The 24,620-nt window shown below is 40.7% G+C and overlaps 1 protein-coding gene across 1 annotated transcript in view; it reads right to left on the minus strand.

The window, feature by feature from the left end:
• LOC311250957 (SH3 and multiple ankyrin repeat domains protein 1-like) overlaps positions 1 to 16,445 on the minus strand; it is a gene marked incomplete at its 5' end in the record, with an annotated part of 32,897 nt that extends 16,452 nt beyond the window's left edge. The window contains 16 exon segments of the mRNA XM_084343130.1: positions 1,829 to 1,907; positions 2,521 to 2,634; positions 3,058 to 3,197; positions 4,632 to 4,762; positions 4,890 to 5,065; positions 5,293 to 5,359; positions 5,802 to 5,879; positions 5,987 to 6,103; positions 6,757 to 6,798; positions 7,562 to 7,729; positions 8,132 to 8,283; positions 8,428 to 8,536; positions 8,629 to 8,700; positions 11,153 to 11,356; positions 15,896 to 16,427; positions 16,429 to 16,445. Coding sequence (XP_084199256.1) covers positions 1,829 to 1,907; positions 2,521 to 2,634; positions 3,058 to 3,197; positions 4,632 to 4,762; positions 4,890 to 5,065; positions 5,293 to 5,359; positions 5,802 to 5,879; positions 5,987 to 6,103; positions 6,757 to 6,798; positions 7,562 to 7,729; positions 8,132 to 8,283; positions 8,428 to 8,536; positions 8,629 to 8,700; positions 11,153 to 11,356; positions 15,896 to 16,427; positions 16,429 to 16,445 — 2,198 coding nt within the window.
• Positions 16,446 to 24,620: the final 8,175 nt, after the last annotated feature.

A 24,620-nucleotide genomic window follows, 5' to 3' on the forward strand; every position in this document is an offset into this window, starting at 1 on the left:
AGAACACAAGCGCAGCTGCATTAAAGTGAAAGCCTTTTTTGAATGACAGTGAGGGCTGCTCAGCACAAGGGTAATGTCAGCTACAATGTGTAAGAGGCTGTAAAACCCCCCAGGGTGGCGATTGGTAAGTCCTTCTCACAAGCCCGGGGACCTAACCAACACTTGGTGTTTCATCCTCCTCGTGACTCATCAGCAGGATGATGTATGTACACGCAAAGACACACACAGGCATATCCACACGCACACTAACTCTCAAACAAACATGCATAGCTTCATAATACACAGTTGCAGCTGCCCAGGGCTGAGCTGCAGCTTCACACAGATGCCACCCAGGAGGAGAAGTAACCCCCCTCCTCTACCTTTCATTATGGCATTATTGTGTTCAGTGTAAACAAGCAAGCAGAGGGGAGAGAGAGGCATGTGGATGGAGGTATCGGGGAGACAAGTGCATTTGTCTGGTGGAGCCAAAAAGGGGCAGAGCTGAAAATGACATGGCTGCTCTTTGTGCTTTCAGCGCTGACGTTTTCATGTGGGGAAACAATAGAGAACGAGCGCTGTTCAGGATCAGCAGAAAACAGACACATACAGCACACAGGAAGACATGAAAGCACAACACGCACACACATACACACACTCAAGAGCGTCCTGTTACCTGCAAAATAAGTGCGTGTCAACTATTTCCATCACCCTGACTGGCCTCGCAGTCTTATCTTACAGTAATAAACCAGCGAGCAGACAGTTCACTTGCTGCCCACACTATGTGACAATCCACAGCTATATAAGACGCTGCAGCCAATCAGGTTTATTTTAGTTTTATTAGTCTATCTATTTTTTAAACTGGTATCCTGTGCAGGGTTGAGAGGGGCCGAGGCCTGCCCCAGCATGCATTGGTACAGAAGTCTGGGACAGTGTGACACACACACTTTTTCAGTAATTCAGACTTTCCAGTTTACTGTAGTGGAGACGCTTCCGGTGAACAGGATGTCACCATTAAACCTCCCCAGTTAATTACTTACATTAAGACAATAATGTTTTGTTTCATAGGTTTTCTGTTATTTTATGTTCAAATTAACAAATGAGGCGAACTAATTAAATACACTTATTTGCACACATTTCCAGAACAGAAATCTAAACATTGGATGATGCCAGGCTCAAAATTCTTGTTTCATGTTGTTGAAAGGTTTTTACAGAGGTAACACTGGTAATCCCTTTACATCACGCCATGGAATAGAATATACTGTCTACAAAAAAGGCATAAAAAGGGATTTTCTTGCCACATTTTTAGCAATAAATGTAATACAAATCAGGCTATAAATGATAAATGAATAAACTCCTCCATAAAAACCATCAGAATATACAGTACATAGGAATAAAACTGGAAACGTTGGTATATGTACGTGCTACTAAAGTGGAGATTTCTGGTTCGGATTATGAGAAAACAGCCTTTAAAATTCCATTCACAAAAGAGACAGGATACAACATTTATAAAACAGTACGTTTTCTGATGTTAACGTTAACATTTGCTAGCGTTGCCGATGTTAAAGTTAGCCTGTGAATGTGATGCACTACAGTATGCTGGTCGCAAAAACTGGCAAGTACCAAGACTGTTGATCGCTGTTGAAACACAGATATCACATGACACCAACAGTGTTACACTATTGGCTGACAAACATTGTTAGAAGCTGGAACCAACCACAATTCTTACTCTTGGTGTCTCCCCTTAAACGCAGCACGCTCGTTTTACTGCAGGACTGACTCTTTGGCAACTCTTTCCCAACGTACTTATCGACTCATCACATGTTGGAAGGGTCACAGCAACTTTTCTTACCTGGGGCCATCGGTGCCGTCGTAGGCTCCGACAGTGACGTTACGGAAAAGCTTCCTCTTGGCTTTCTCGCTGCGCGTCTCTGCAAGGCACAAGCAGGCAAAACACATGCTTAATTTAAACCTTCAGCTTCTGTCATGACACCTCTCTGTCTTTTTGCACAAGTGTTGTGTCGTCAGCGCGGCACACAAATGAATCAAATATATTAACACCCTGTTTGTTTGGCTTCTGTGTGGCATATGGTTTGCTTGCTGCGTGAACAATGCAGCTGTGAAAATGGGAGGAAAGTGAGTGTCTGTACTGTACATGTGCCACTGACTGTTGCAAACGGGGCCTGCTGGTAATCATGAGTGTGGCATGTGCTGGGTGTTACAGTGACTTAAAGGATAATTCCAGCCTGAGGGAGTGTGTAACCCATTTTTCAGCATGGCCTTTATCTAATCCATGTGTTAGTGTGTATGATTGTTATGTGTCTTACTAACCCACCTCTTGACATTGTTCCCTCACAACCATTAACACTTTCAATTGATGAATAATGATTAAATGAGAAAACCGGTACATTAAATAATTGAAATATAACGTCCTTTAAAATCAGTCTCTCAACAGATTATCCCAGAATCATAATGGAATAAAACAGGCTAGTAATTTGCCGTGGACAGAACAATATTTTCAGACTACCACTGGTTTTGTCTCACCTGTTCGATTGTCTTTGGTAAGACCAGCCACCTCTTCCACACAGTCTGAGGGAAACCAGCCAGTGCGACCTTTCACTGTTCCTTCCCAGTATCCTCCCTCACCTACACTTAACACTGAGACAGACAGACAAACAGACAGACATAGAAAGATGGACAGAATTTAATTTGGATCATAAATCCACTCACAAACACTGTTATATATCATTCTCTCAGCCTTTCTTGTTTACCTTAAGATACCTTTTTTATAACAACATTCTCCACTGAGAATAAATAGGAGCATGTATTGCTTTGCGATGACTGGATGTGTCTGCTGGCGCTTGTCATTTCTCTTGTTTACAATCCTCTCTTAGATACAGCCGCTTACATATTTTCCTGCATCTGCACTAAAAGTATCTCTGCATCACACCAAATTATCTGCGGTTGAGAACGTTCAGCTAATTATCTTTCAAACAACATGATTCCAGTGCCAGCAGTGCATTTTTGATAACAGTGATTAAATCTTGACAGGCAGATTTATAAATCTAGACTCTAGCTCACCTTTAACTTTGTCCCCTTTGCTAAGTGAGAGCTCTCTGTCTCCACTGGCAGAGTGGCCACGAGTGGCCACATAAACCCGCCCTGGCACTGCACTGTACATACGCTTCATCTGACCTCCCCCACTGCCTGCTGAGGTCGCACTACAGAGGGCGAAAGAGAGAGGGAGAGAGAGAGAGACACTTACAAAACTGGGATAAGACTGTGTGGAAAAACAAGTGAGACAAAGTGAGACGACATACAGATTGTAAGGCTACTTCAGAGGCAGTCAGTAGTTGAGTCATACTAATCAGTCATCATACCAACAGTAAGAAAACATGCTGCAATCTTGTTTCTACTTACAGTGTCTTGCATTCAATGCATATTGTACGTCAGGTATTTAGAAAGTGCTAACAATATTATTTGTTTTAGGATGACTTTTAGGAAGAAGTTGAGTCCAAACGAATATTATGTTTGGCAGACGGGGTTTCCTCCGTCGAACAATGGGCTGCTAAGATGGCATGAGGAGCAGCATTCGAAAATATGTCCTATAAACATTTTGAAAGATTAGATTAGGAAATGGGCCATATTCAGTGTCTTAACCTACAGTATGCATGGACATAAAATTATTTTTTTGTACTTCTTTGTCTTGTGATGGTTTGTTTGTTTGAGTTTTGTCTTGTTTTAAATATCTGTGTGTCTACTGCATATGATGAAGCCAAGCCCAGTTGTGTGTATGTGTGGTGATGATGAGCTGTGGGGTTTAAGGTGAGGCTTTGTATAAACAGTATATTTTATATCTTATTTATATTTATAACACTCTAAAGATCACACTTTTTTGGCTGTCTGTATAAAAAAGAAATAACCAAATTGTAGAAATCGATGTCAGTCTGTGTACAAGGAATTAGCGTAATGAGTTATGTACTGATGTGAAATAATGTACAGTATGTGGAGGTAGATGTCTATCACACTGCGACTTCATAACCTCACGTGCCAGATGGTTTGTTTCACAGAAGGGATTCCCACGTGATGTGATCTAATGAATCTTGCAGGAATCTGCGAGAATATCTGGACTATTGCGCAGACATTCATATTTCTTAGATGGTGCATCCTTTCTCTTTACTCATGTCAAGATTAATATAAATTAAATTTGTCCAATATTTTGGTTGGCAGAATATTTTACAGTTTAACAATGAACCCTATTGTCTGAATTGACACAAGCGCACCAAAAAAGTAAACCTCAAGGGGAATGTACCCCTAATACCTTTTTCTGAATTACAATCTCTGACATATCAGTCAGGCTCTATTTCAAAGCTGTCAGCTGGGCAACTGCACCAGTTTGACATTTTTTAAACATCTTCCAGGCCACGACTTGCTCCTCCATATCTGTTACTTTGCAGGACAACAATATCAATCCACACCACTCTTAAAATATATGACATTTTGCAGTTTAAAATAGTACATAGTATGCAACAGGGACACAAATAGTAATGTTCCTGCATACAGATGATGGTAACTGGAGATCAACAAAGGCTGTTAGTGGATGGCCCTGAAGGACCAGATCAGAAACATCACTATTTCTCTTTGAATGTACTTACCCCTGTCTGCCTCTAGGCTGCCGGTGCCTTTCCTCTGTATCACTTTGACCTCCTCTCCCTCTGGAAGGGGAGCGAGTACGAGTTCTGGGGCTGCTGGAGCTTCTCATGCCTATGGAGGCCCTGCGCTGGCCCTGCAGAAACACACAAAATCAAAGCTGATCCTGAAACTCACTATAACTAAAAGTCTGAGAAAGCAAGAAAGCATATCTAATATCACAAACATCAGCAGATCGGTATCCACCTAATGGTCCTCAGTACCTGTCCTGGGTTGGGATTGGTTGCAGCCTTGTTGGGCGGGGCCAGAGGGTCAGACTGGGACATGGTGTTATCGCTGTTAGCGCGCAGGAGTGGGTGGGAATGAAGTGAGGGGAGAGGCAGGGTGTGGGCGCTCTCTTTTCGCTTGGGAACATACTTTGGCGATTCCAAAAAGGGCACTGAAGATGGGGGTGTGAGATTCACGGGTGAGGGTTCAGAGGTGATGAGTGAGAAGGAGTAAGACGTGAGGAAGGGCAGAGGGGTTTGATGTGACGGGGTGAAATGGAGGGAGAAGTTAGGCAGATTGTTAGGGAAAAGAAGGGAGACTGTAAGGGCAAATACATGATCGATTCAAAGAAAAGCAGATGTTGGGAACCAATTGAGACAGTCTGGCATGAAAGCTTACCTATATCAGAGTCTTTGTGGTTTTTGATGATTTCCCCGAGTTCAAAGTGACCAGACATTATAGCTAGCTGCAAACACAAAAAAAAAACGAGATTCAATTGTTCTAGATATGTAATTACATCTATTTCTTGTTTTATTGTGTTGTCTCCTTTTTCTCTTTACAAATGCAATATAACTAGTAGTATAGACAAGTAGTGTGGCATCATGGGAGCTGTTGTTTTCATTGTATCAACCACCACTGAATGATGAAAATCTCAGGCAGAAATGCTTATGGGCGCTGTAATGTTTAAAAGTTTTGTTCACATTATATTTAGTCACGTTTGTCAACTTCATTGCTCACTGTCTGACTCTCTCCCAGAAAAGTACAGCAACTGCAACGCACTGTTATCGTAAATAAAATGACAGATATTTCTATGTAAGTACACAAAATAGCAAAATATAAACCAAAGTTTGAGATGTGATAGACGTTTAAAGGCAGAAATGTTACATATCATATCTTTAAACATTTACCTGAAAAGGGGTCTGACCATGTTTGTTCTTTGCCTCCTTATTTGCTCCCCTGTACAGAAGAACGCGGACACAGCTTTCCTGATCATTCAAAGAGGGAGAGTGATCGGTTAACACCTTTAGACTGAAAACAGCATAATAATTATGGTAATAATAGTTTCATGTGATGGATCTGTTTCCATACTTGCCTTGTTGTACAGGGCAGAAATGTGAAGTGCAGTGTTCCCTGAGGCATTTTGAGAAGCGGTGTCTGCCCCATAAAACAGCAGATGCTCCAAGTGCTGGGCGAAGCCATTCTGGCACGCCTTTCAATGTCAAGAGAGCGAAAGAAATATCCACAAATTGTCAGAGACAATTTAAAGTGAAGAGGGAGATTTCACACAGGACTGTTTCAGTACAATAGAAAATTGGAGAGGATGAAAGATATTGCAGGGCAGATTCAGAGAGAAAGAAAAGGAAATAATATGTCTTACATCCACATTTAGATCCATAATTATTCTTACAGAAAAACAGGTCAGAGCCAATTACATTGCACCATTGTGGAAAAGAAAGGCAACAAAAAACATTAAGACAACAGCAACGAGCTTTCAGCAGCCTGTGAGGTTTCCTCATATTTTTCTGCGGGGACTAAAATATCACAAGATATGTACAAAGTAAAGAAAGAAGACACAGAGCACGGCAAAACCAAAATAAAATACCATGACAACCAGCTCGCAGCACAAACGCAAATTTACCAGAATGTCACAGAGACATAATGTAGGCAATGCACCCATATCTACAGTAAGAAAGAGGTAATATCCAAAGCTCTTTCTGAACTGGTCTCAGCTTAAGATGAGAGCAGGTTTAAAGAAACTGTGTGGTCACTTCAGTTTATCTACATTTTGTATCAAATCACGATCCTCAGCGCCTTTGCCTCTGAAAGGCCATTGGGAGGATGAGATGGGAGGATGAAGGGTACCTTATGTATTTCTTCCATTCCAAACTCGTCTTCATCCCTGTGCTATGGAAAGAGAGAAGGAGGGGAGGAAGGAGAGAGAGAATGGAGAGACGAGTGAGGAAGGCACAGAGGAGAAGGAGGAGTGAGAAAATGCTGAGAGAGGCTGAGGGTGATGGTACATGACATCAACCACAGAGATAAGACAGGAGACGTCGGTGCATTGCTTAAGTTTACACAAAGAGAGTCAAAGACCAGAGATGCTTAAAGGATAAGTTCACCCATAAATGAAAATTTAGTCATTATCCGCTCACCCACATGCCGATGGAATGGTGGGTGAAGCTTCGTAGTCCACAAAACATTATTGTAGCTTCACAGCAAGAAAAGCATTGCAGCATTCCCCTAAACAACTGAAGTATATAGGGTCTTATTTGGTAATTTCAATACCAAACAATGTGTAAATAATTGAATGTGTAAATAATGTCTTTTCCAATCAATTTGGCATCTCTGGGATTCCAGAGACTTGGATTACGTCAGATGAGCTGTATGGAGCCATTTTATGTTCTGTTCATTTGCTTTTTTACTTTTCTACTTCAGTTGTTCAGGAAAATACTTCAACTCTGTTTGTCTGTGAAGCTCCAGAAATGTTTTGTGGACTATGAAACTTCACCAGACTTTCCATCTGCATGGCGGTGAGTAGATAATGACTGCATTTTCACTTTTGTGGGAACTTATCCTTTAACATAAAAATATAGAAGGAAACCATGGATAGACGGACAGAGTTGTATTTGAGGAGTTCATTATAAAATCTTAAACTGTCCATTGATACCTGATGGGACTCGTCCCAGCCATTCTCGTCCCTCGTCCCCAGCCTCGCCCTGTAGTACAGCAAGGTCTCGCAGCAGGTAGTGTCGCCCCCTGTCAGTACAGTGTGGTACAGCGGGGTCAGGCCACAGCGGTCTTTGTAGTTTGGAGACGCTCCGAGGGACAGGAGAACCTGGTAAGACAAAAGAAAAGCATGTGGGTGTACATATTCTGTCTGTATATGTAGACCTGTAAACAGGGCTTTGATATGGGGTCTTTGAAAGCAACATGAGACAGCTACCAAAGCTCCAAAAAGGCCTCTGTTCCCTATCGCAAGAACATTGTTCAAAGAAAAGAAGCAGCAGTCACAACTTGAAACTAACTCAGTATCTAAGGCACTGTGAAACATTTCTCACCATCTTTAAATATCATGACCACCCACATTTGATGCAGCATTTACAATGGTCATTTATTCACTTCTACATTATTATATAACATGTTAATGTGAGTATGTGTGTCCTTGTAATACCTTTATAGTCATTTTGTCCTACTCGAGTGTGTCTGCAAGCATGTGATTTTAATTCACAGTCCTTACCAGCAGCCCAGCATGATTGTGAGCCCGAACAGCTTTGTGCAGCGCTGTCAAACCGTCTCTGTTTCTAAAATCCAAATGAGCGCCGCCCTGAACCAGCACCCTGACGCCTTCCACTGGCAGGCCTGACTGCACAGCCACAGAGAGGGGGGTCTCTGACCCACAGAAGGGGGTGCAGGTCAGGCAAGATTGGAGGGAGAAAGGTGAAAATTAAAATTCACCCTTACAGAATTTCATATCATCAAAACGACTTCTAAGAATGAAGCCATATACCTCTTCAAAAGTGAGTACAAACTCACCTCCACTGTCAGGGTCATGAAAATTTGGATCGAGACCTTTCTCGAGGACTTTCAACATTTTGTCTACTGTTCCAGCCTGAACATAATCCAGGAACTTCTTCATACTGGCCTAGAGAGGAGTAGAGGAGGAAAAAATGGATGTCAGCGAGTAGAAATTAGTATTGTGCACCAGCAGTGTTCAATGGATGTGAGAAGATTTACCTTTGTGCTGAGTTTGGAGAGAGCCTTTTCATCCAGATTTGTCTGTTTATAAACTCTGGTTTTGTACCTAAACTGTGGACCAGAAAAAGATACGTGTGAAATGATTGGTGATTCATCACACTGCTACACAGCTCAGTTTATCAGTGACAGCATACAGAGGAGAAGTAACAAAACTAGTTACCACTTGTGCTGTAAATCTGTATTTTAGCTGGTGTTTTACAATATGAACAATCCTCTTTTTTAAAACACAGAGGCAAAGTTAGAAATCAAATCATTTTTTGTTCATACAATGCTGGCTTGTGCTTTTTGAGCAAATACTTGTATTGAGTTAATTTCAGCATTGCAGCTCTAAAGCACAAAAAGCACTATTACTCTTGTTAACTGCAGCTAAACTCTCTCCACTGTTTCCAGAATTCACTCTCCCACTCAAAGACTTTGGAGCAGCTCCATGATTAATTCCTTTACAATACTGAGTCAGATTTTAATTGTCTGTTTTTTGGGTAAAGCTTGATCGCATGTAAAGCCGAACTGGTTGAACCTGCCACTAAAATACAGATACATTCCGAATAAAATAAGGTGCATGCAGCATTATTTTGTCTGGTTTGATAAGGTAATGTAGGTAAAATTCCTATGTGAATAGTTGCCAGTCATTTTTCAAAATGTATATTTGACAAAAAGCTTTTGTCTATAGATGGTGAAAGTGTCAATTGTATACATTTCTTGATATGTAAATTGTGTATGTGGGAGCAAAGATGACTGGCAGGAAAAGAGACTTAATGATGATTATTTATTCGTCGTTAAATCTCTTTTAACAACTAAATTTGGTATCTAGAACAGTTTGTCAGTCTCACATGTATATCCCTACATTTCATAATATAATGCACTCACTCAAAATATATCCTATTCCAGGCAATTTTGATACCTATACCATGGTTTATTGGAGGAACCATCTTGACCAGAACAAAAAATGCGCGTTTAAATAATAAAATGTAAAATAATCAAACAATGTCCGGGCAGTTGTATTTCACAGTGTTCTCATGTGGTGGTCCAAATGTTTCACAGCCTTCTCTCTCCTGCCAGGAATAAAAATCAGGGGGTGAAATGAAATCTTTTTTCTGGCATTTAAATATACTCCAGAGAATCAGTCACATTAAGTCGTAAACATAACATCCTTCAAAAGATGAGTAAATTGATTTCAGGTGGGTTTGCCTTCCACTTCCTCTCTGAGTGGGTGTTAGCGTCAATGGGAACCACCTGACTGGATGTGCTGTCTTCACATCAGTGCTGTACAAACTGAACCACATACTGCACCTCAGACAGCCAGAGAGCAGCTATTTCAAGCTAGAGGCGCATTTGGCGTGGAAAAGGGAGAACATGTAGCCGAATACTGACAATAAAAAATTACAACGTGCTTGTTAGTAAGTGGTGGTACACATTAAGAACTAACAGTATCCAGAAACGACTATAAACCAGTGGTTCAATTCAAGCATTACAGTGATTCAAACTGGCATTACTCATGTTATAAATACATGCACTAATGGAGCTGTGAGATACATATTGCTGTGGAGCAGAATTTAGTTACACGGCCTCATCAGTACGCAGACATGTTCTCATCTGGAACCTCGCCAAGAATGTAAACACTCTGGTTTGAAGCCAAAGTGCAGGATACTCTTTCAGCCCCACCCGGCTCATCAACATTTAGCAGCTGGACCACCAGAGGGCACTGTGAGATAATCTTATCACAGCATGACAACTTCATATTGATGTCATCTCACAGTCCACGTCCTCAAAAAGTGGGGAAATGTAATTCAATTGGTAGGTTACATAATGTAGAAAATACAATTAAATCCATGGTGGATGTTATTTTTGGCGAGGTTTGATTACATTTCATTTACTGTGTTGAACGTGGGAATTCTAATTTAAAAAACCCTAATCCTTGTGTAATTTATCAGCAATTGTAGAACAATCCCTATTGGTTTTACTTAGTTATAAAGTTTTGAAAGTGTCTTAATGTCATCAAACTACAGGAGCTGCAAAAGAGTAAAAAAAGTACATTTGCATCTGTAACAGCTGCTGTTGAACTTTTTTGTTAAAGCAGTATTTTCTTTAAGAGAATATCTAGAGAATTATTCAATACCTACAAAAACACACAAAAAATGTCTACATGATACAAATATCTATCCAGAGTGCTTTCAGCCAGGGCAGTGGTGACCACTCAGAAAAATAAGGTCATGTCCTATATATTTTCTAGGAATTTGGGTGGTTGTAGCATCACCTTTTGGATAGTTTATAGGCCAATTTGTAGTATTTCTTAGACTTAATACATGTAATTCTGTCAACTCTTGGGCCAACAAATAAATAAATCAAGTATATCCCCAATCAGACTGTGGTGGAGTGTTCTTGGCAGTGTGGAGAAGTCTTTAGAAGACTTCTTTAGCATCTGGTCAAAATTTTCTGGGGGGTTGTTGCTGCTACTGGCATACTTGGACGCTGAGTCACTTTCACATCATTTCTGCCTCCATACCTCCAGGTAAGGCACCCCCTTCTCAAAGGACTGTGAGTAGTCTCGCAGAGCACGCTCCTCCTCAAGGAACTTGGCATCCCGTCCATCTCCAGCCGGCTGGAAGAGGCCGTAGTTGTAGGCGTCCCACAACGACTCGCTGAGAGAGCAGATGATCTGCTGCTTAGCGATCCACACTGTGCAGTCCAGGTCAAACTGGAGACACCTCTGGCAGACACACAGAGACCACATGGAGGCGTGGAGGTCAGAGGCCTCAAAGGTGGAGATGTAGTAATGTTTCTCTTGTCTACACCTGCTCTGGAGGCAGAAGTTATACCACACTGAAAATACTCCACAACAAGTAAAACTGCTGCATTCTGAACCATATCTAGGTAAAAATATTAAAGCATTACCAGCTAATTGTACTTAAAGTATAAAAAGTAAAAGTACTAGTTCTCCACTAATCATGTTTTACTATAAAACATGATGATTTGGATTAATATTACTGCTTCATTCATGTGTATGTTGCATTTTATTGCTGTAGATGTTGAAGCTAATTTTGAATTCTACTGCTGGTTAGTTTAACAGCAATGCATCATATTCTATAAAACCATATGTTTGCAGTGTCCTGTAAAAAGTGAACAAAAACAACTCTACTTTCAGCTTTGTGACACTGCATTTGTTTCAACTGATCCAAGAGGGTTAAAATATCTTTTTTTTTTCGTTTAATAAGAGTGAGAATTTTCTCAACCCAACAAAGGAACACTTAATCCTTCAGTTTATTACAAACTTTCACATTCAAAACCAATCACTACATTTGGAGCTGCATGGTTTGTACTGGAAATGAAGGGCATGAAAAACTGTAATCTGAATGAGATGTTTCTCGTAACTTAAGCTTCTCAGACAAATATAGTGGAATAAAAAGTACAATATTTGCCTCTGAGTTGCAGTTGAGTCGAAGTATTAAGCTGCTTAAAATGGAGTTTGTTCTCATGTTTTTGAGTAAATGTACTAGTAGTGTAGTTTTCAGACACCAAGGTAAAAAAACAAAAAATGGGTACTTTAATGTGAACGTTTACAGCAAGGTTTGTGGGTTATCTGGAACAACAGGGACACTGTTTCTAGAATGTTGTTGCTGTTGATTTTTAAGACATTTTGCGATGCTTTGAGTAACCCAGATAAACCTCTATACCTCCATATTGGTGTCTATATTGATAAGCACAACTATCTATACTGTTAGATATCATAAAGGTAAAAGGAAATATACAGTATATATATATATATATATATATATATATATACACACACACACACACACACACACACATATGCTATATTGTACAATTGAAGGAAGTTATGTATGTGATGTTAAAATGATCTTTTTTATCCAACCATACTAACAGTCACAGAATCAAGAAGGGCAGCAGATGAGCCAAGTAGCTTATTGGCTGTAGGTTAAAGGATCATGTAAGCGAGCTAATGTTAGCTTAGCCAATCTAGAAAAGTAAGTTAACCTACTATGGAGGCTAATTGCAATTTAGCATCACGTGTAAGACTCAGGGCATTGAATGCTGTACCTAAGTACATTTTTGATTATACATGAGTATTTCCATTATATGCTACTTCATAATTCTGCTTCACGTCCGGTGTACTGTAATATTGTTGTTTATACTCATTATAGCTCAACATTATAGCTAGCTAGCCACATGCAAAGTTTCAGTTGCTGGTTATTTTATAATACTTTGTTATATGATAAAATACTCTCCACATCAACAGCTAGAAGATTAAAAAAGCTGCTGATATGTTAAATAATATTAAACCATACGCATACACCTAATGAGTTAATGGACTTCACTTTGATACTTTAAAGTACATTTTGGTGATAATACTTCTGTGTGTGTATTTGTATTGTAGTATTGCTACTTATCCAGAAGTAAACTGTCTATAAACACCGTAGTGCTTCATCATAGAAGCTATAGCCTTTTTAGCCTTGCTTTTATAATTGTTTCTCTGATCTTAGTCTATCTAAGGTTTTTCTTTCTTTCAACACATAAGATCTTTTATGCCACTGCTACCTTTGCATGCTCTGCTGTATGTAATCTGTACATACACATAATTATATTAATACACACAATTTCAGCAACATTAAGTCAGTTTGGTTAATACAGTAATTAAGGTGATTTGGTTTTTATGGGTTAATTATGTTGCATGAGGGGTTTCACATCAGTTGGTGAATGATGAATGCACGAGAATGTGGTGTGTGCAGAATATGAATACATTACTTCTAAATAATTAATCATTTGCCACATTCATGGAAATAAGATGCATCTACTGTATTTTCACACCACTTTTCTCTAAGCCCCTATTGAAGAGGTAAAGATTCTATACTGGGATAAATATTTCCCTTTAGTTACTGTCCTCTTTGATCTCTGCATGCATAATATCAGATTTGCACCACCATCCAGAGCAGAAAGAACCAGTCTGGAGAGAAAAGCTCCTTTGCCTCTTACTGTATGTCTGTGTGTGATACACCAGAGGCTCACAGGCCAAGATGAAAAAATACCTCAGATCTATTATGTGTCTGTGGTATGCCTAACTAGATTTCACAGTGATTTGTGCACTGCCCATTTCCTCATATTATTCCATTTTCTTGTATTTCCACAGGAAGGCCATCTCGTTTTTGTGCTTTTCTTATTAGAGTATGGAGCCGGAGGACACAGCTGACCGGTAGCGGGGCTTTAACAGCAGGGCTGAGTGGTCTGAATGAGATGTATGCTCTGTGCTATTGTTCCATTTCAGAGAACTGTAAGTAAAATTGCACAGCTCAGCACACTTCCATGTCCTCTCTGCACCCCCCCTGGAGCCCCCCACAGCCCCCCACCACTAGGTTGCACTATTTGATAGTGTAGCCAACTCTATTGGCATGGCAACCGGTTCATTAGTGAAGGCAGGCACCCGTTGCCGTAGCAATGTCTTGGTGGTCCCTGGGAGGTAAACCACATGATGAGGATGTGTGTGTGTGTGTGTGTGTGTGTTTAAGAAAGAGATTGAGTGGCCAATCCCTGTACATGTATACTGTATATTACTGTGACACTTCACCATTGTTCTGTTTTATACAATCAAGGATTTTCAGAAATCTTTCTGGCACTTGTTCCCACTCAGGAGAGATATTTAGACCTTCACTGTGCAGTAATTTGGTTTATGTAAATTCATATATCTTCTTCTTTGCTTACTCACTCCCCAACTCTCTCTTCACAGCATTCATTTCCTCTCTGGCTCTCTTTAACTAGCTCCTGATATTTACCCCCTACTCTTCATCTCCCTTTAATTCAGCTCAATAACAGTTCTGCTCCGAGGTTTGGTTGGTGCGGAGTGTTTGTCAGTGGTGTGCAGAGCACAAAATGATGCCTGTGGTTGAGACCTAACAGCAACACTGATGCCTTTCACATATTTCTTCCTTTCCAGCGTCACTCACTTCCCCAGCTCTCCCCAAACTCATTAAAAACCTATTAGATAATTAGCAATTACTGTTATATTGAGGGCAGATTAGCTGACATGTAGAACAATCGGTATGTTCAGGGAGTTGAAAATGGAGAAGGAAAGATAGGAGGAGGGGTTACAGTGGTGCACCCATTCTCACCTGGATATGATGTGTGTGGGATGGACAATTCTCACCTGCCACCATCGTACAGCCGAGAGCTGCTGGAAGTGTGAATTGATACTAACTTCAGTTTTGGAAACTAATTATGACCATGCCCGACCTAAGGCAGATGCTTGTATGGTGTTGTTGACTGAAAATGCCTGCCCTCGCAGGATGCTCAACACAAGTCAAGCTCTGTATTTTCTCCTACTACGTTTTGGGACTCATCCCTGGGCTCTTGGGACGAGTGGAATGAAAACGCTTTGAAATAAGAGATTTAACTGTTTGGTCATTTGACCAAACAGATGTAGAGTCAACACTGCTGCAAAATTACTGTTTTAAATCTTAACAGGATGGTTGGGTTTAGAAGGGAAACGGTATGAGTTTGTGTATTTTCAGCTTCCACCTGGAGAGTCAGAACAAGTTAAAAAACAAAGTGAATGTGGGGTTTAAAAAAATAGAGGATGAACACAGCAACCAAGTGCCTGACATGCTTGCTGTAGGGCCTCAAATGGGAAAAGTGGGGACCAGAACCCTTTTGTGGTTGTATTCTTATCAGACCTCTGTTGACCAATGTTTGAAAACTGTCACAAATCTATATACCAGCATACAGTATGTTTTAGAATAACACATTAAATACAACAATAAACCCTGCCATTACAAAAATGGTCTTAACAAGTTTACTTTTGTCTGTACTTGCACAAAGATCAGATCAGTAAATGCAAAATGCATTACTGCCTTAACATTGTAAAGTAGCCTGAGCTATTATAACATTACTTTTTTAAATTCTGTTTGTCGGATTAAAGCTATCTCTCTCCGAGGCAGTAATACCAGAGAGACTTGGCTTGAACTACTTCCTCATTTGGAAAGACCCACAGTCAGTGCCCTGTTTGCGAGGGAGACTTTTTTTAAACATAGATTCTTAGACTTTTAAACGTTACGATAATGACTGTTCATTCTTTCAAATGTTAGATATGAGAAACTGACCTTTGTGCTACATTATTTTTGTCTGCCTCAACTTTTCCTCATTTTTGGAATGGATTTTTTCAAATGTAGGTATCTTTGTTTCATGACATTTTTTTGTATTATATCTGGCCATAGTGTTTTTGATGCGAACATGCACCTACTGTTTGTTTGATATCAGGAATTCCAATGCGGAACACCATCATGGTCAGGAAAGTGTCCTCCAGCGGCACCATAGTGGTCATGCTGCGCTCCATGAGAGCTCGTCTCTTCTGCAGCGCATTCAGGCCTGGGTGATGAGGCTGCTGATTGGCTGCGATGAGATTATGCTGCTGCTTATTGGCCAGTTGATGATGCAGCGGGGCTTGATTGGTCATGTATGCGATGCCCCGGTTGCCCAGGTTGCCTGGCCTCAGTGGCCGGTCTGCTCTCTGTCTACCGACCACAATGGCTGCTGGTTTCACCACCTCACCACCTTTCCCTTCCCAGGGTGGTCGTCCTCCGGTCATTTCCCTCTCCTCCAGACCCTCTAACCCTCCATCCTCCGTGTCACGTCCACCTTCTCCTTCTCTGTTTTCTCCTCCCTGCTCCTCTTCCTCCTCGTCATCCTCCCCATCTTTGTCATCCTGACCGGGATAAAAGTGCTCGTTATTTCCCAGCATCCTTTGCGGTGCAGGAGTCACTGCAGAGAGGGCTCAGTGACATAGCTGTCATGGAGACAAAACATGGCTATCCCATGTGACTGGCTTCATCCTTAGAAACATGCTGTGGGAAACAGGCAGAGAAGGGAGTAAACTTTGGTCATTTAACTTTTATCATTTCATTGAAAGAGTGAACAATTCTATTATTATTCTATTCAAGCAGAATAAGAATGTGTATTTCAAGTATGTAAAAAGACACGTGCAATAATAGAGAAACTAGCCACCGGCAATGCTAATAAGTCCACATGTGTGAATGAGCACAGAGCTGGTCCACATTTTCCATTTAGCCACTGGGAATGCATCGGGGAATAGCAGGCTGATAGAGACGCTCTATATATAAACTCTGTGAATTTGCATCACAGGTTCTTTGCAGAAGAGAGTGAGTTGGATATGCAATTTAGTTTCACACCAGGTCAAGATCATTGCTACTTTAGTGGTAATGGAGCCGACCTATGTCTGAGGTACAACCCAGGGCTAACAGCTAAATGTGAGCTCCTTAAAGGAAAATTCCACCCTAAGTTACTTGTCCACTGTTACACATCATGTTCACTGGGATGCAGGTGTTTTTTGTAATCGAGGTGTTGTTATCGACGTCTTGTTGTACTGACTGTCCCTACACCTTCCTTGATGATATCGACATGGGTCAGTGATGTGAAACTGACATCATTCAGAAACATGCCTGAACTTGTTGGGCAATGTTCTGTCTAGCCAAAATAAAAACAATATGGCTGGCGGTATACTCCAAACCAAATGAAATTTATTTGCTCAAGCAAGGTGGTGGATTCACAACACAGAACACTGGGACTCTGCTTTGATTATTGCTGTGTATAAAGCTTATAGCTTATAGCATTTTCAACCCTCAAACATTCCTTTAACTGCAATTGCTGAGAACTTATTGACCACATGCAGTCATGCTAAATCTGTAAATCATCGAGGTTGTGTATTTTTCAGTGGGAACAGGTTTACTCATCTCAAAGGCAATGGAGTGGCAGCGCTGCTGGGTTTTTATGGTGATCACATACAGGTGCTCTTCGGAAACTTCTGCTTATTCCATCTTCTGAAGGGCTCATTGCATGGGTGAAATATAGTCTTGAAAAAAATATAAAATGCAAGTCACTCAATCCAAGGCACACTGTAGGATTTTGCAAAATGAAAATGTCTTGGATTGGATTGTTTTTGAAGGAGACTTGCATTTTATATTTTTTATTACTACGACTACATTTCGCTCATGCAACAAGCCCTCCACAAGACGGAATAAGCAGGTTTTTTTATTGCTTCAAGGAGATGCAAATCCTGTCTTCTACAAACATTCATAGTCTGTTTCTTCCACAGCTTGTACCTTTTTTGTGAGAATATGCCCAATTCAATTTGATTTGAAGTATGCTGCAAAGATGCAGGAGTTTCTCCAGCAGTGAAAAGTCGTGCCCCTTCATTAAAATCAAACAAGTGCTCTTTATGTGGAAAAAATTCTTTAAGTGCAACAGATTTATTTTTTCATGAATGTCTGTATAAAGCCTACAAAGAGGACCTTGTTCTTTGATCTTCAGGGACTGACATCAAAACCTCTTTAGATAGCTAAAACATTTCCTGCTACAAACTGAAATTACATGAAACATATGCCTGTATCTGGCCAGTTATCTGCAGGGAGGAGAAAGTACCATAAAATGATAAAATGGACCCACAAATACAACTTGCATCACCAGCAGCTACTTGAAAACAGTCGTAACCAGGGTGGATTTTTGCTTTAAGATTGTTTCATTGCTTTTCAGATTTGGCATACTGGCGCCTCCATATGTTCTGTCCTGGTTTTTCTGTGGTGAAGTCTGGCTACAGGGGCTTTGCCATCATGCAGATCTGGAACATTGCCAACAGCCGCCTTAATGATGGTGAGTGACGCGGGGAATCTCCCACTGTCTCATTGGCAGTTTGGTGCTCTGAATATCATATGAGTTGGGAGTCTGAAATAGATGGGTACCAGAACACTTAGATGGACAGATGGAACTCAATAAAATATCACATGACAATATGGAGACACAACTCAAATTAGGACACAGATCGAAACTCATTCAATCACAGATTACCAACATGCAGATAAAGGGTCAATCGGTTATTAATAAAATATGTAGAAAACATGGTGTTAATGGAGGTTAAAGGGCATTAAGTGATCTATGACTTTTGACTTATCAACCTCTATCGGTGACCAAGGACATCGACAGGTGTCTGGCACAGCTTACAGTGGCCTGTAATTGACATAAATAATAATGGAGAGATGAAGAAGCTAGCCAAGAGCCAGCGATCCAACAGAGACATTTGATGAAGAGGTCATAGAGTACACCAATCAGCCACAACATTAAAAGGACTAACAGGTGAAGTGAATAACATGATCATCTTGTTAAAATGCAATACTCTGCTGGGAAACCTTGGATACTGGCATTCAATTCAATGCCATTTAAAATGTACAACACACACAAAGATTTGCTGCAGACCAAGTCCACCCCTCATGGCAATGGCATTCCCTGATGCAGTCGCCTATTTAAACGGGACGATCCAAACTGCCTTACTGCAAAAAACTGCACAGGAATGTTTCTAAAATAGTCATAAAGAGCTTAAGGCACCACTCTGGCCTCCAAATTCCCAAGTTCAAATACCAATTGAAGACCTGTTGGATATGCCGGTAAAAGTCTGGTCCATGGAGGCCCGACCTCACACCCCTCAAGGTTCTGCCACCTATGCCTGGTGCCAGACATCACAGGACACCCCCAGAGGTTCTGTGTCCATGCATCAACAGGTCAGAGTCAAGTCCAATCCAGTGTTTCCTCTGCATACATTCAAGTGTAGTCCGCCTCCACAGAACATTAACAGCACAGCTAGATAAAATGGGATATTGAAAACAATAATCAAGACAACAAAACAAGCATAATGCCCAGTGCATAGAAGTAGCCCTTTAATCATGATCAGGAAACTAAATACAAACAATAGTGCTGCAATCCATTAAACTAAGACCAACAGGGACCAAGGCAGAACAAATACCATCATTTACCCCCTGCCACCACTGCTACACAACAATTACAGCGAAAACAATGCAATCTATGTTGTTGCCTCTATGGATCAGACTCGTCCTGGCACTGCCCACGGATGGGGATCTGAGGAATTTGAAGGTCAGATTGATTCTGTGAGCTTTTTTTGCGGTGAGGGGGCATTGTCCCGCTGGGGAGGCCACGGTCATCGGGGGTGTACTTGGTCTGCATGGTGTTTGGGCCGGTGGTAAACAGTAGAACATTGCACTGTAACAAGATGATCAATGTTTTTCACTTCACCCATTTCACCTTTTTAATGCTGTGGCTGATCGGTGTTTATCCATATTTAAAATTCTGTAACAAGAGGACTTCTTTGATCTTCCTTGGTTGGGGGTTTTGCATACAAAATGAAAGATGAAGAAAAAAAACCCAAGGTGTTGGAGGTTGGCTCGTTGGTTGGGTTAGAGGTAATTCTAGTATTAAGTAAGGTAAGGCATCAGAATCAAACTCAGGTTTTGGGTATGGATTATGGCATCCTTTTTGGCTTGCTGCCCCTTAAAAATGAAGCAACATCTTAATTATGACCCCTCATCATCGGCTGTAGATGGCTACTGGTTGCAATCTTTTCACAATTCACAAAAAAAAAGCAGATTGGAGAAATGTGTGATAAAATAAGCTCTCTGTTTTGTATGCTTTCCTGTACTGTTATTCATCTTGCAACCCCTCTGATTTTTCTTGAGTCTGGATTTAGGGAAATGGAATGAATACATTTTTAGACCTTTGAAAAAGAGATCAAGAAAGACTGACCTGGAAATTTCATCTTGGAAAATGGTCAGAATAAAAATAGTAAACCTGACTAAGTCCAGCAACACTTTAAACGGCAGTAATTGCAACTTTCAATTTGACCTGATTTATAAATGGTATAATTATAAAGTCAGCAGTGTTTCAATGATTGATATATGCAAAACAGTCCAATCCTGGTCTGTGTATGTCTCACTGGCTAAACTGAAGTCTGCTTGTTGAGCATTTCTGGGTGAAAGAGGGATACCACAGAGGGTAGAGGACTTGACCGTGGTCAATTTCCCAAGATGCGCTGAGAGTGACAGGGTGGGCCACTTCAATGCAAACACAATGTCTGTCAGAGCAAGTGAACCACAACAGAAAGGAAGACCAGAAAATTGAAGAACGGTTTAAGGAAAAAATCTCAACCACTCGAGAACAAAGTATCTAACAATCCATCCATCCATCCATCCATTTTCTGATGCTTATCACGGACTGGGTCGTATGGTATCTAGGATATATGAGGAGAAAGTGATCTAATAAAGGAATAAACAAGTGCTTTGGAGAGAGTGTGAGTCTGGCTTACATATATAAACCTTTTTTTCATTAAGGTTTTTTACCACAGGCAGTACATTTAGGGCCCTCAGTGGTTATCAATAGCTACATTATAAGAGAGGCCATCAATGACCTGAAATCCATATTCAGCATACATTTAACCAGTATTTGTAGGGGACTGCACACTATAGGACCCATTGCTAGCCATTGTTATGAGTATGATTTACATGTTCAAAATATTTGTATCACATTTAGGCCAGAAACCACTCTAATCAATAGCTGATGAAGAGCAGAATGTTAACTGCATCTTTTGGAGATTAACACCATCATTCAAGTACACCAGGAGAGAATAGAGGAGGTTGATTTATGAACAAAGTCTCATCAAATATTGAACAACATTGAGTCTGCACTAGGCCAGATAAGGAACCAGAGGGACAGACTGAGAGTAGACAGGAGCCTTATAATTGGGAAGTAAAAGCGAAAGGGGAATACACAAGAGAGAAAGACAAAGAGAGTTGTAGTTTGCATAAAGCAGAGTAATCAGATTGAGAGAAAAAAGTGGGGGCGAGAGGACGACCGTTACTGGAAGAGGGATGAGTGGGGGAACTAGGCCAAAATCTACAGTAACGTAAGGATAAAAGCAGGATGAACGGAGGTGTAGAGATCTGTAGAAAAAGAAATGCTATTTGATGTCATGTTCTAACTATGGCAACCCCAATCACACGTCCTGAAACGCTCTCCTCCACCATCAGGAATGAGGCAGCTTGTCTCGTTTTGCCTTGCCCGTCTTGTCACTCAACTCCTACGCTAACACAATAGCTCAGACTTAGTCAGTTTTCTTTTGCCAGCTGTTTGTCTATCCTGTCCCTGGGCTGGCCATCATCTCTCCAACCAGTCTTGACTTTTCTTTCTCCTGGGAAAAACTGTGGTGGGAGAGAGGAATGAATTTCACTCTCCTGACAGAGCTGTCTTTCTGCATCGTCTCAGAGGCAGAAAACTCATTTTTCACTGTCTTACACTGAATCTCCTCTTTTTTTCAACCACTCGCTTGTATTGTTCCGTCAATATGACTTATTGATTTATTTGATTATTGTCAGATATTTTACTTCTATATTCAAAAATGGTCAGTGCACCCTGCACATCCTAAGTACGGGTAACTTGTAATGTCAGAAAGAATTTAGGCTTATTTTTTATTGTTTACAAAGGGCAGTAATATAAAACATCCAAAATCTGATTTAATTCCTTAATTTGCTGTGAAGGCAGATTTTAAGAGGCTATGATGGTCTCTGGGAAATGCAGGCCACCGCGGACAGATAATAGACGGACAGAAAGCAACCATTATCTTTTGGTGTGCAAGATTTATGACGTTTTGCTCATACCTATTACAGCTGATGCAGTTGTATCAAGTAGCTTTATAAATATGGCTGGACACAACTTTAAGTCCTGCAGTCTAAACTGTTGTGAGACAAAATTATTGTCCAAGGTTAATCTGTGAATGTGATTTGAGGGATTTTACCAAATAAGGACAAAGGACAAATAAGTTTACACCAAAGCCCAATTTTGCATGCAGGTGATACACCAATTCTTCCCATTAACTTGTAATTAACTGTGGGGCAGATGCCAAATATATGGCTGTCAAACAATGAGGTTGAATTATTCCATATCAGAAAAAATACACAGGTATGAACCATTTGAATATCTATTTTGGGACCATAAGAGGGGAAACGAATTCAGCAAGAGACATGACTACCTGTATTGGTATATTTGTTTTAACATTAGCATGTCTTTTTAAAGATCTGCATACCTACACATTACAAAATAAACACATAAAATTTAGCCACAGATGACTCATACACTCAAGATTTTGTCCCACATCACTTATATTGGACGTGCACCAAGACAGGATCTGTTGTTTGTTGTTCATATGGGCACCTGATTACTATTTTAACAGCTACAAAACACAACCAATGATGTCATACAATTGCTTTTTTTCCAGATCTTCTAACTCAAAACTTGGATAAAAATTTCAACAGTCATGCAATGTAGAGATGAGTAGAAAAGAGGAACATCTGAAGATTTCAGTAGTTGGCGAGTCGGTCTACCCATGGGATGCCAATCCGGCAGCTTGACTTCTGATGATTAGAAGCCATGTGGAGACTCAAACAGAGGAATTCGATAGATCTGGGCCGACGTGAGTCCACAGATAGGAAATTGAGTGAAAGCAAGATGAAGAATCAGGAAACTGATTAATCATGCTAACGAGGACAGAGACAGATACCCTCCTTGAGCACCTGGTAACGAAAGATGGATGGATGGAGGGATTTGCAGAGAGAGATTAGTGGTATCTCTTGTCTCTTGCCTTTTCTGTACACGTTGCTTTTTTTGCAAAGCCTAGCAAAGTTGCAATAATGACTTTGGAGCTCGTTTAGTTTCTTTAGTCCTGGGGGTTCCTTATAAACAAAACATTATTCATGTGTTGGCTGATAAGTCAAACTCAAGTTTACTGCGTTGCAAATTGTGCACAAGGAAAAATAATGTTAGATCTTGGAGATCTTAATGTTTCCTCCCAATTTCACAGAATTTTAAATTAGAAATTGTTTTATTAACTATCTTTTGTTAAAATATCTAAGTGTCACTACTCACATCTCTGTGAATGCTCTATAGAGTTTGTTGTGACAGAGTGTTGCCTGTGTGCTGCAGGGGTATCTCCTCTCAAATAAATATTCATTAGTACAGTCCCAGCACTATGTACTATAAAGGCCTAATGGACAGTCAGTTCAACTCATTTCCTCTTTTTGTCAATGTCTCTCTTTCTCTCTCTCACTCACTCACTCTCTCCCTATGTAGGACAGAGCATGTGTATAGATATATTTTCAGTGTATCGGTCCCCAGAAAGTAGAGTTGGAGATCATCCAATGAACAGATTGTCCCACTTTTATGTCCTGCGAAAGTGGAGCGGCCAAGTTCTGTCCTCTATATCCCTCTCTTTCACTGGGTCTCCACCCTTCAGCCTTTTTCACACCGCCAGTGACGAGGATCCATCAAGAACACTCTAGGCCTCCTCCAACACAGGGTGGATGGGATGACTCACTAAACTGGGGGGTGGGGGTGGGGGGAGGCACTAAGTTTTATATGAATGGTGCAGCACTAGCCATCAGGTCTGGGGGCGGTGCTCTGATGTAGGAGTTTAAGGGGAAAGAGCTAAGCCGGGGTATGATAATAGGTACCCTATAGCATCAGAACTCATTAAATCCATTTCAAAGGACAAGACAATGGACAAATCCTTTAGGTTTCAATGTCAATGATCTCTAAAAGATGAAAATTGGCATTAAAAATGTATTGATTTGTAGGCTTTTCTGCTATGATGACCAGGCTTGGCATTTTCAAGCAGTAATTAAATCTCTGCTTGATAAAATCTGATAAACTGCAAGTGCTTAATTGAATTAATTTTACAGGCAGATAACAACACCAGCAATAGATTCATCCTCCATGCACCCAAAGATCCTGATTTCCTTCAGCAGGGGAGAGAAAGTCTCCTATCCAACACAATCAGGCACCTTTCAGTCAATTGCATATCGGAATTAATCAAACAAAAAACGATAACCCTGCTAATCAGTAATTAAGTGCATCATTAAAATAATTACCCCCAGCTCTCTGTTTCACAATAAACATCCTGCCCCTTTGATCTGTGCTGCAGCTCTATCCTTCCCATCGCCACCTCACTAAGGACGATCTTTTTTAAGAAAAAGGGGCCGCAGCTTACTTCACACGTTACGCGCCGCTCGCCTGATGTTCCCAGCACATGATCACTCTGTGATCGCACACACACACAGTCC

The sequence above is a fragment of the Pagrus pagrus genome (genome assembly GCF_965226575.1).
Source record: "Pagrus pagrus genome assembly, chromosome: 21".
Lineage (NCBI taxonomy): Eukaryota > Metazoa > Chordata > Actinopteri > Spariformes > Sparidae > Pagrus > Pagrus pagrus.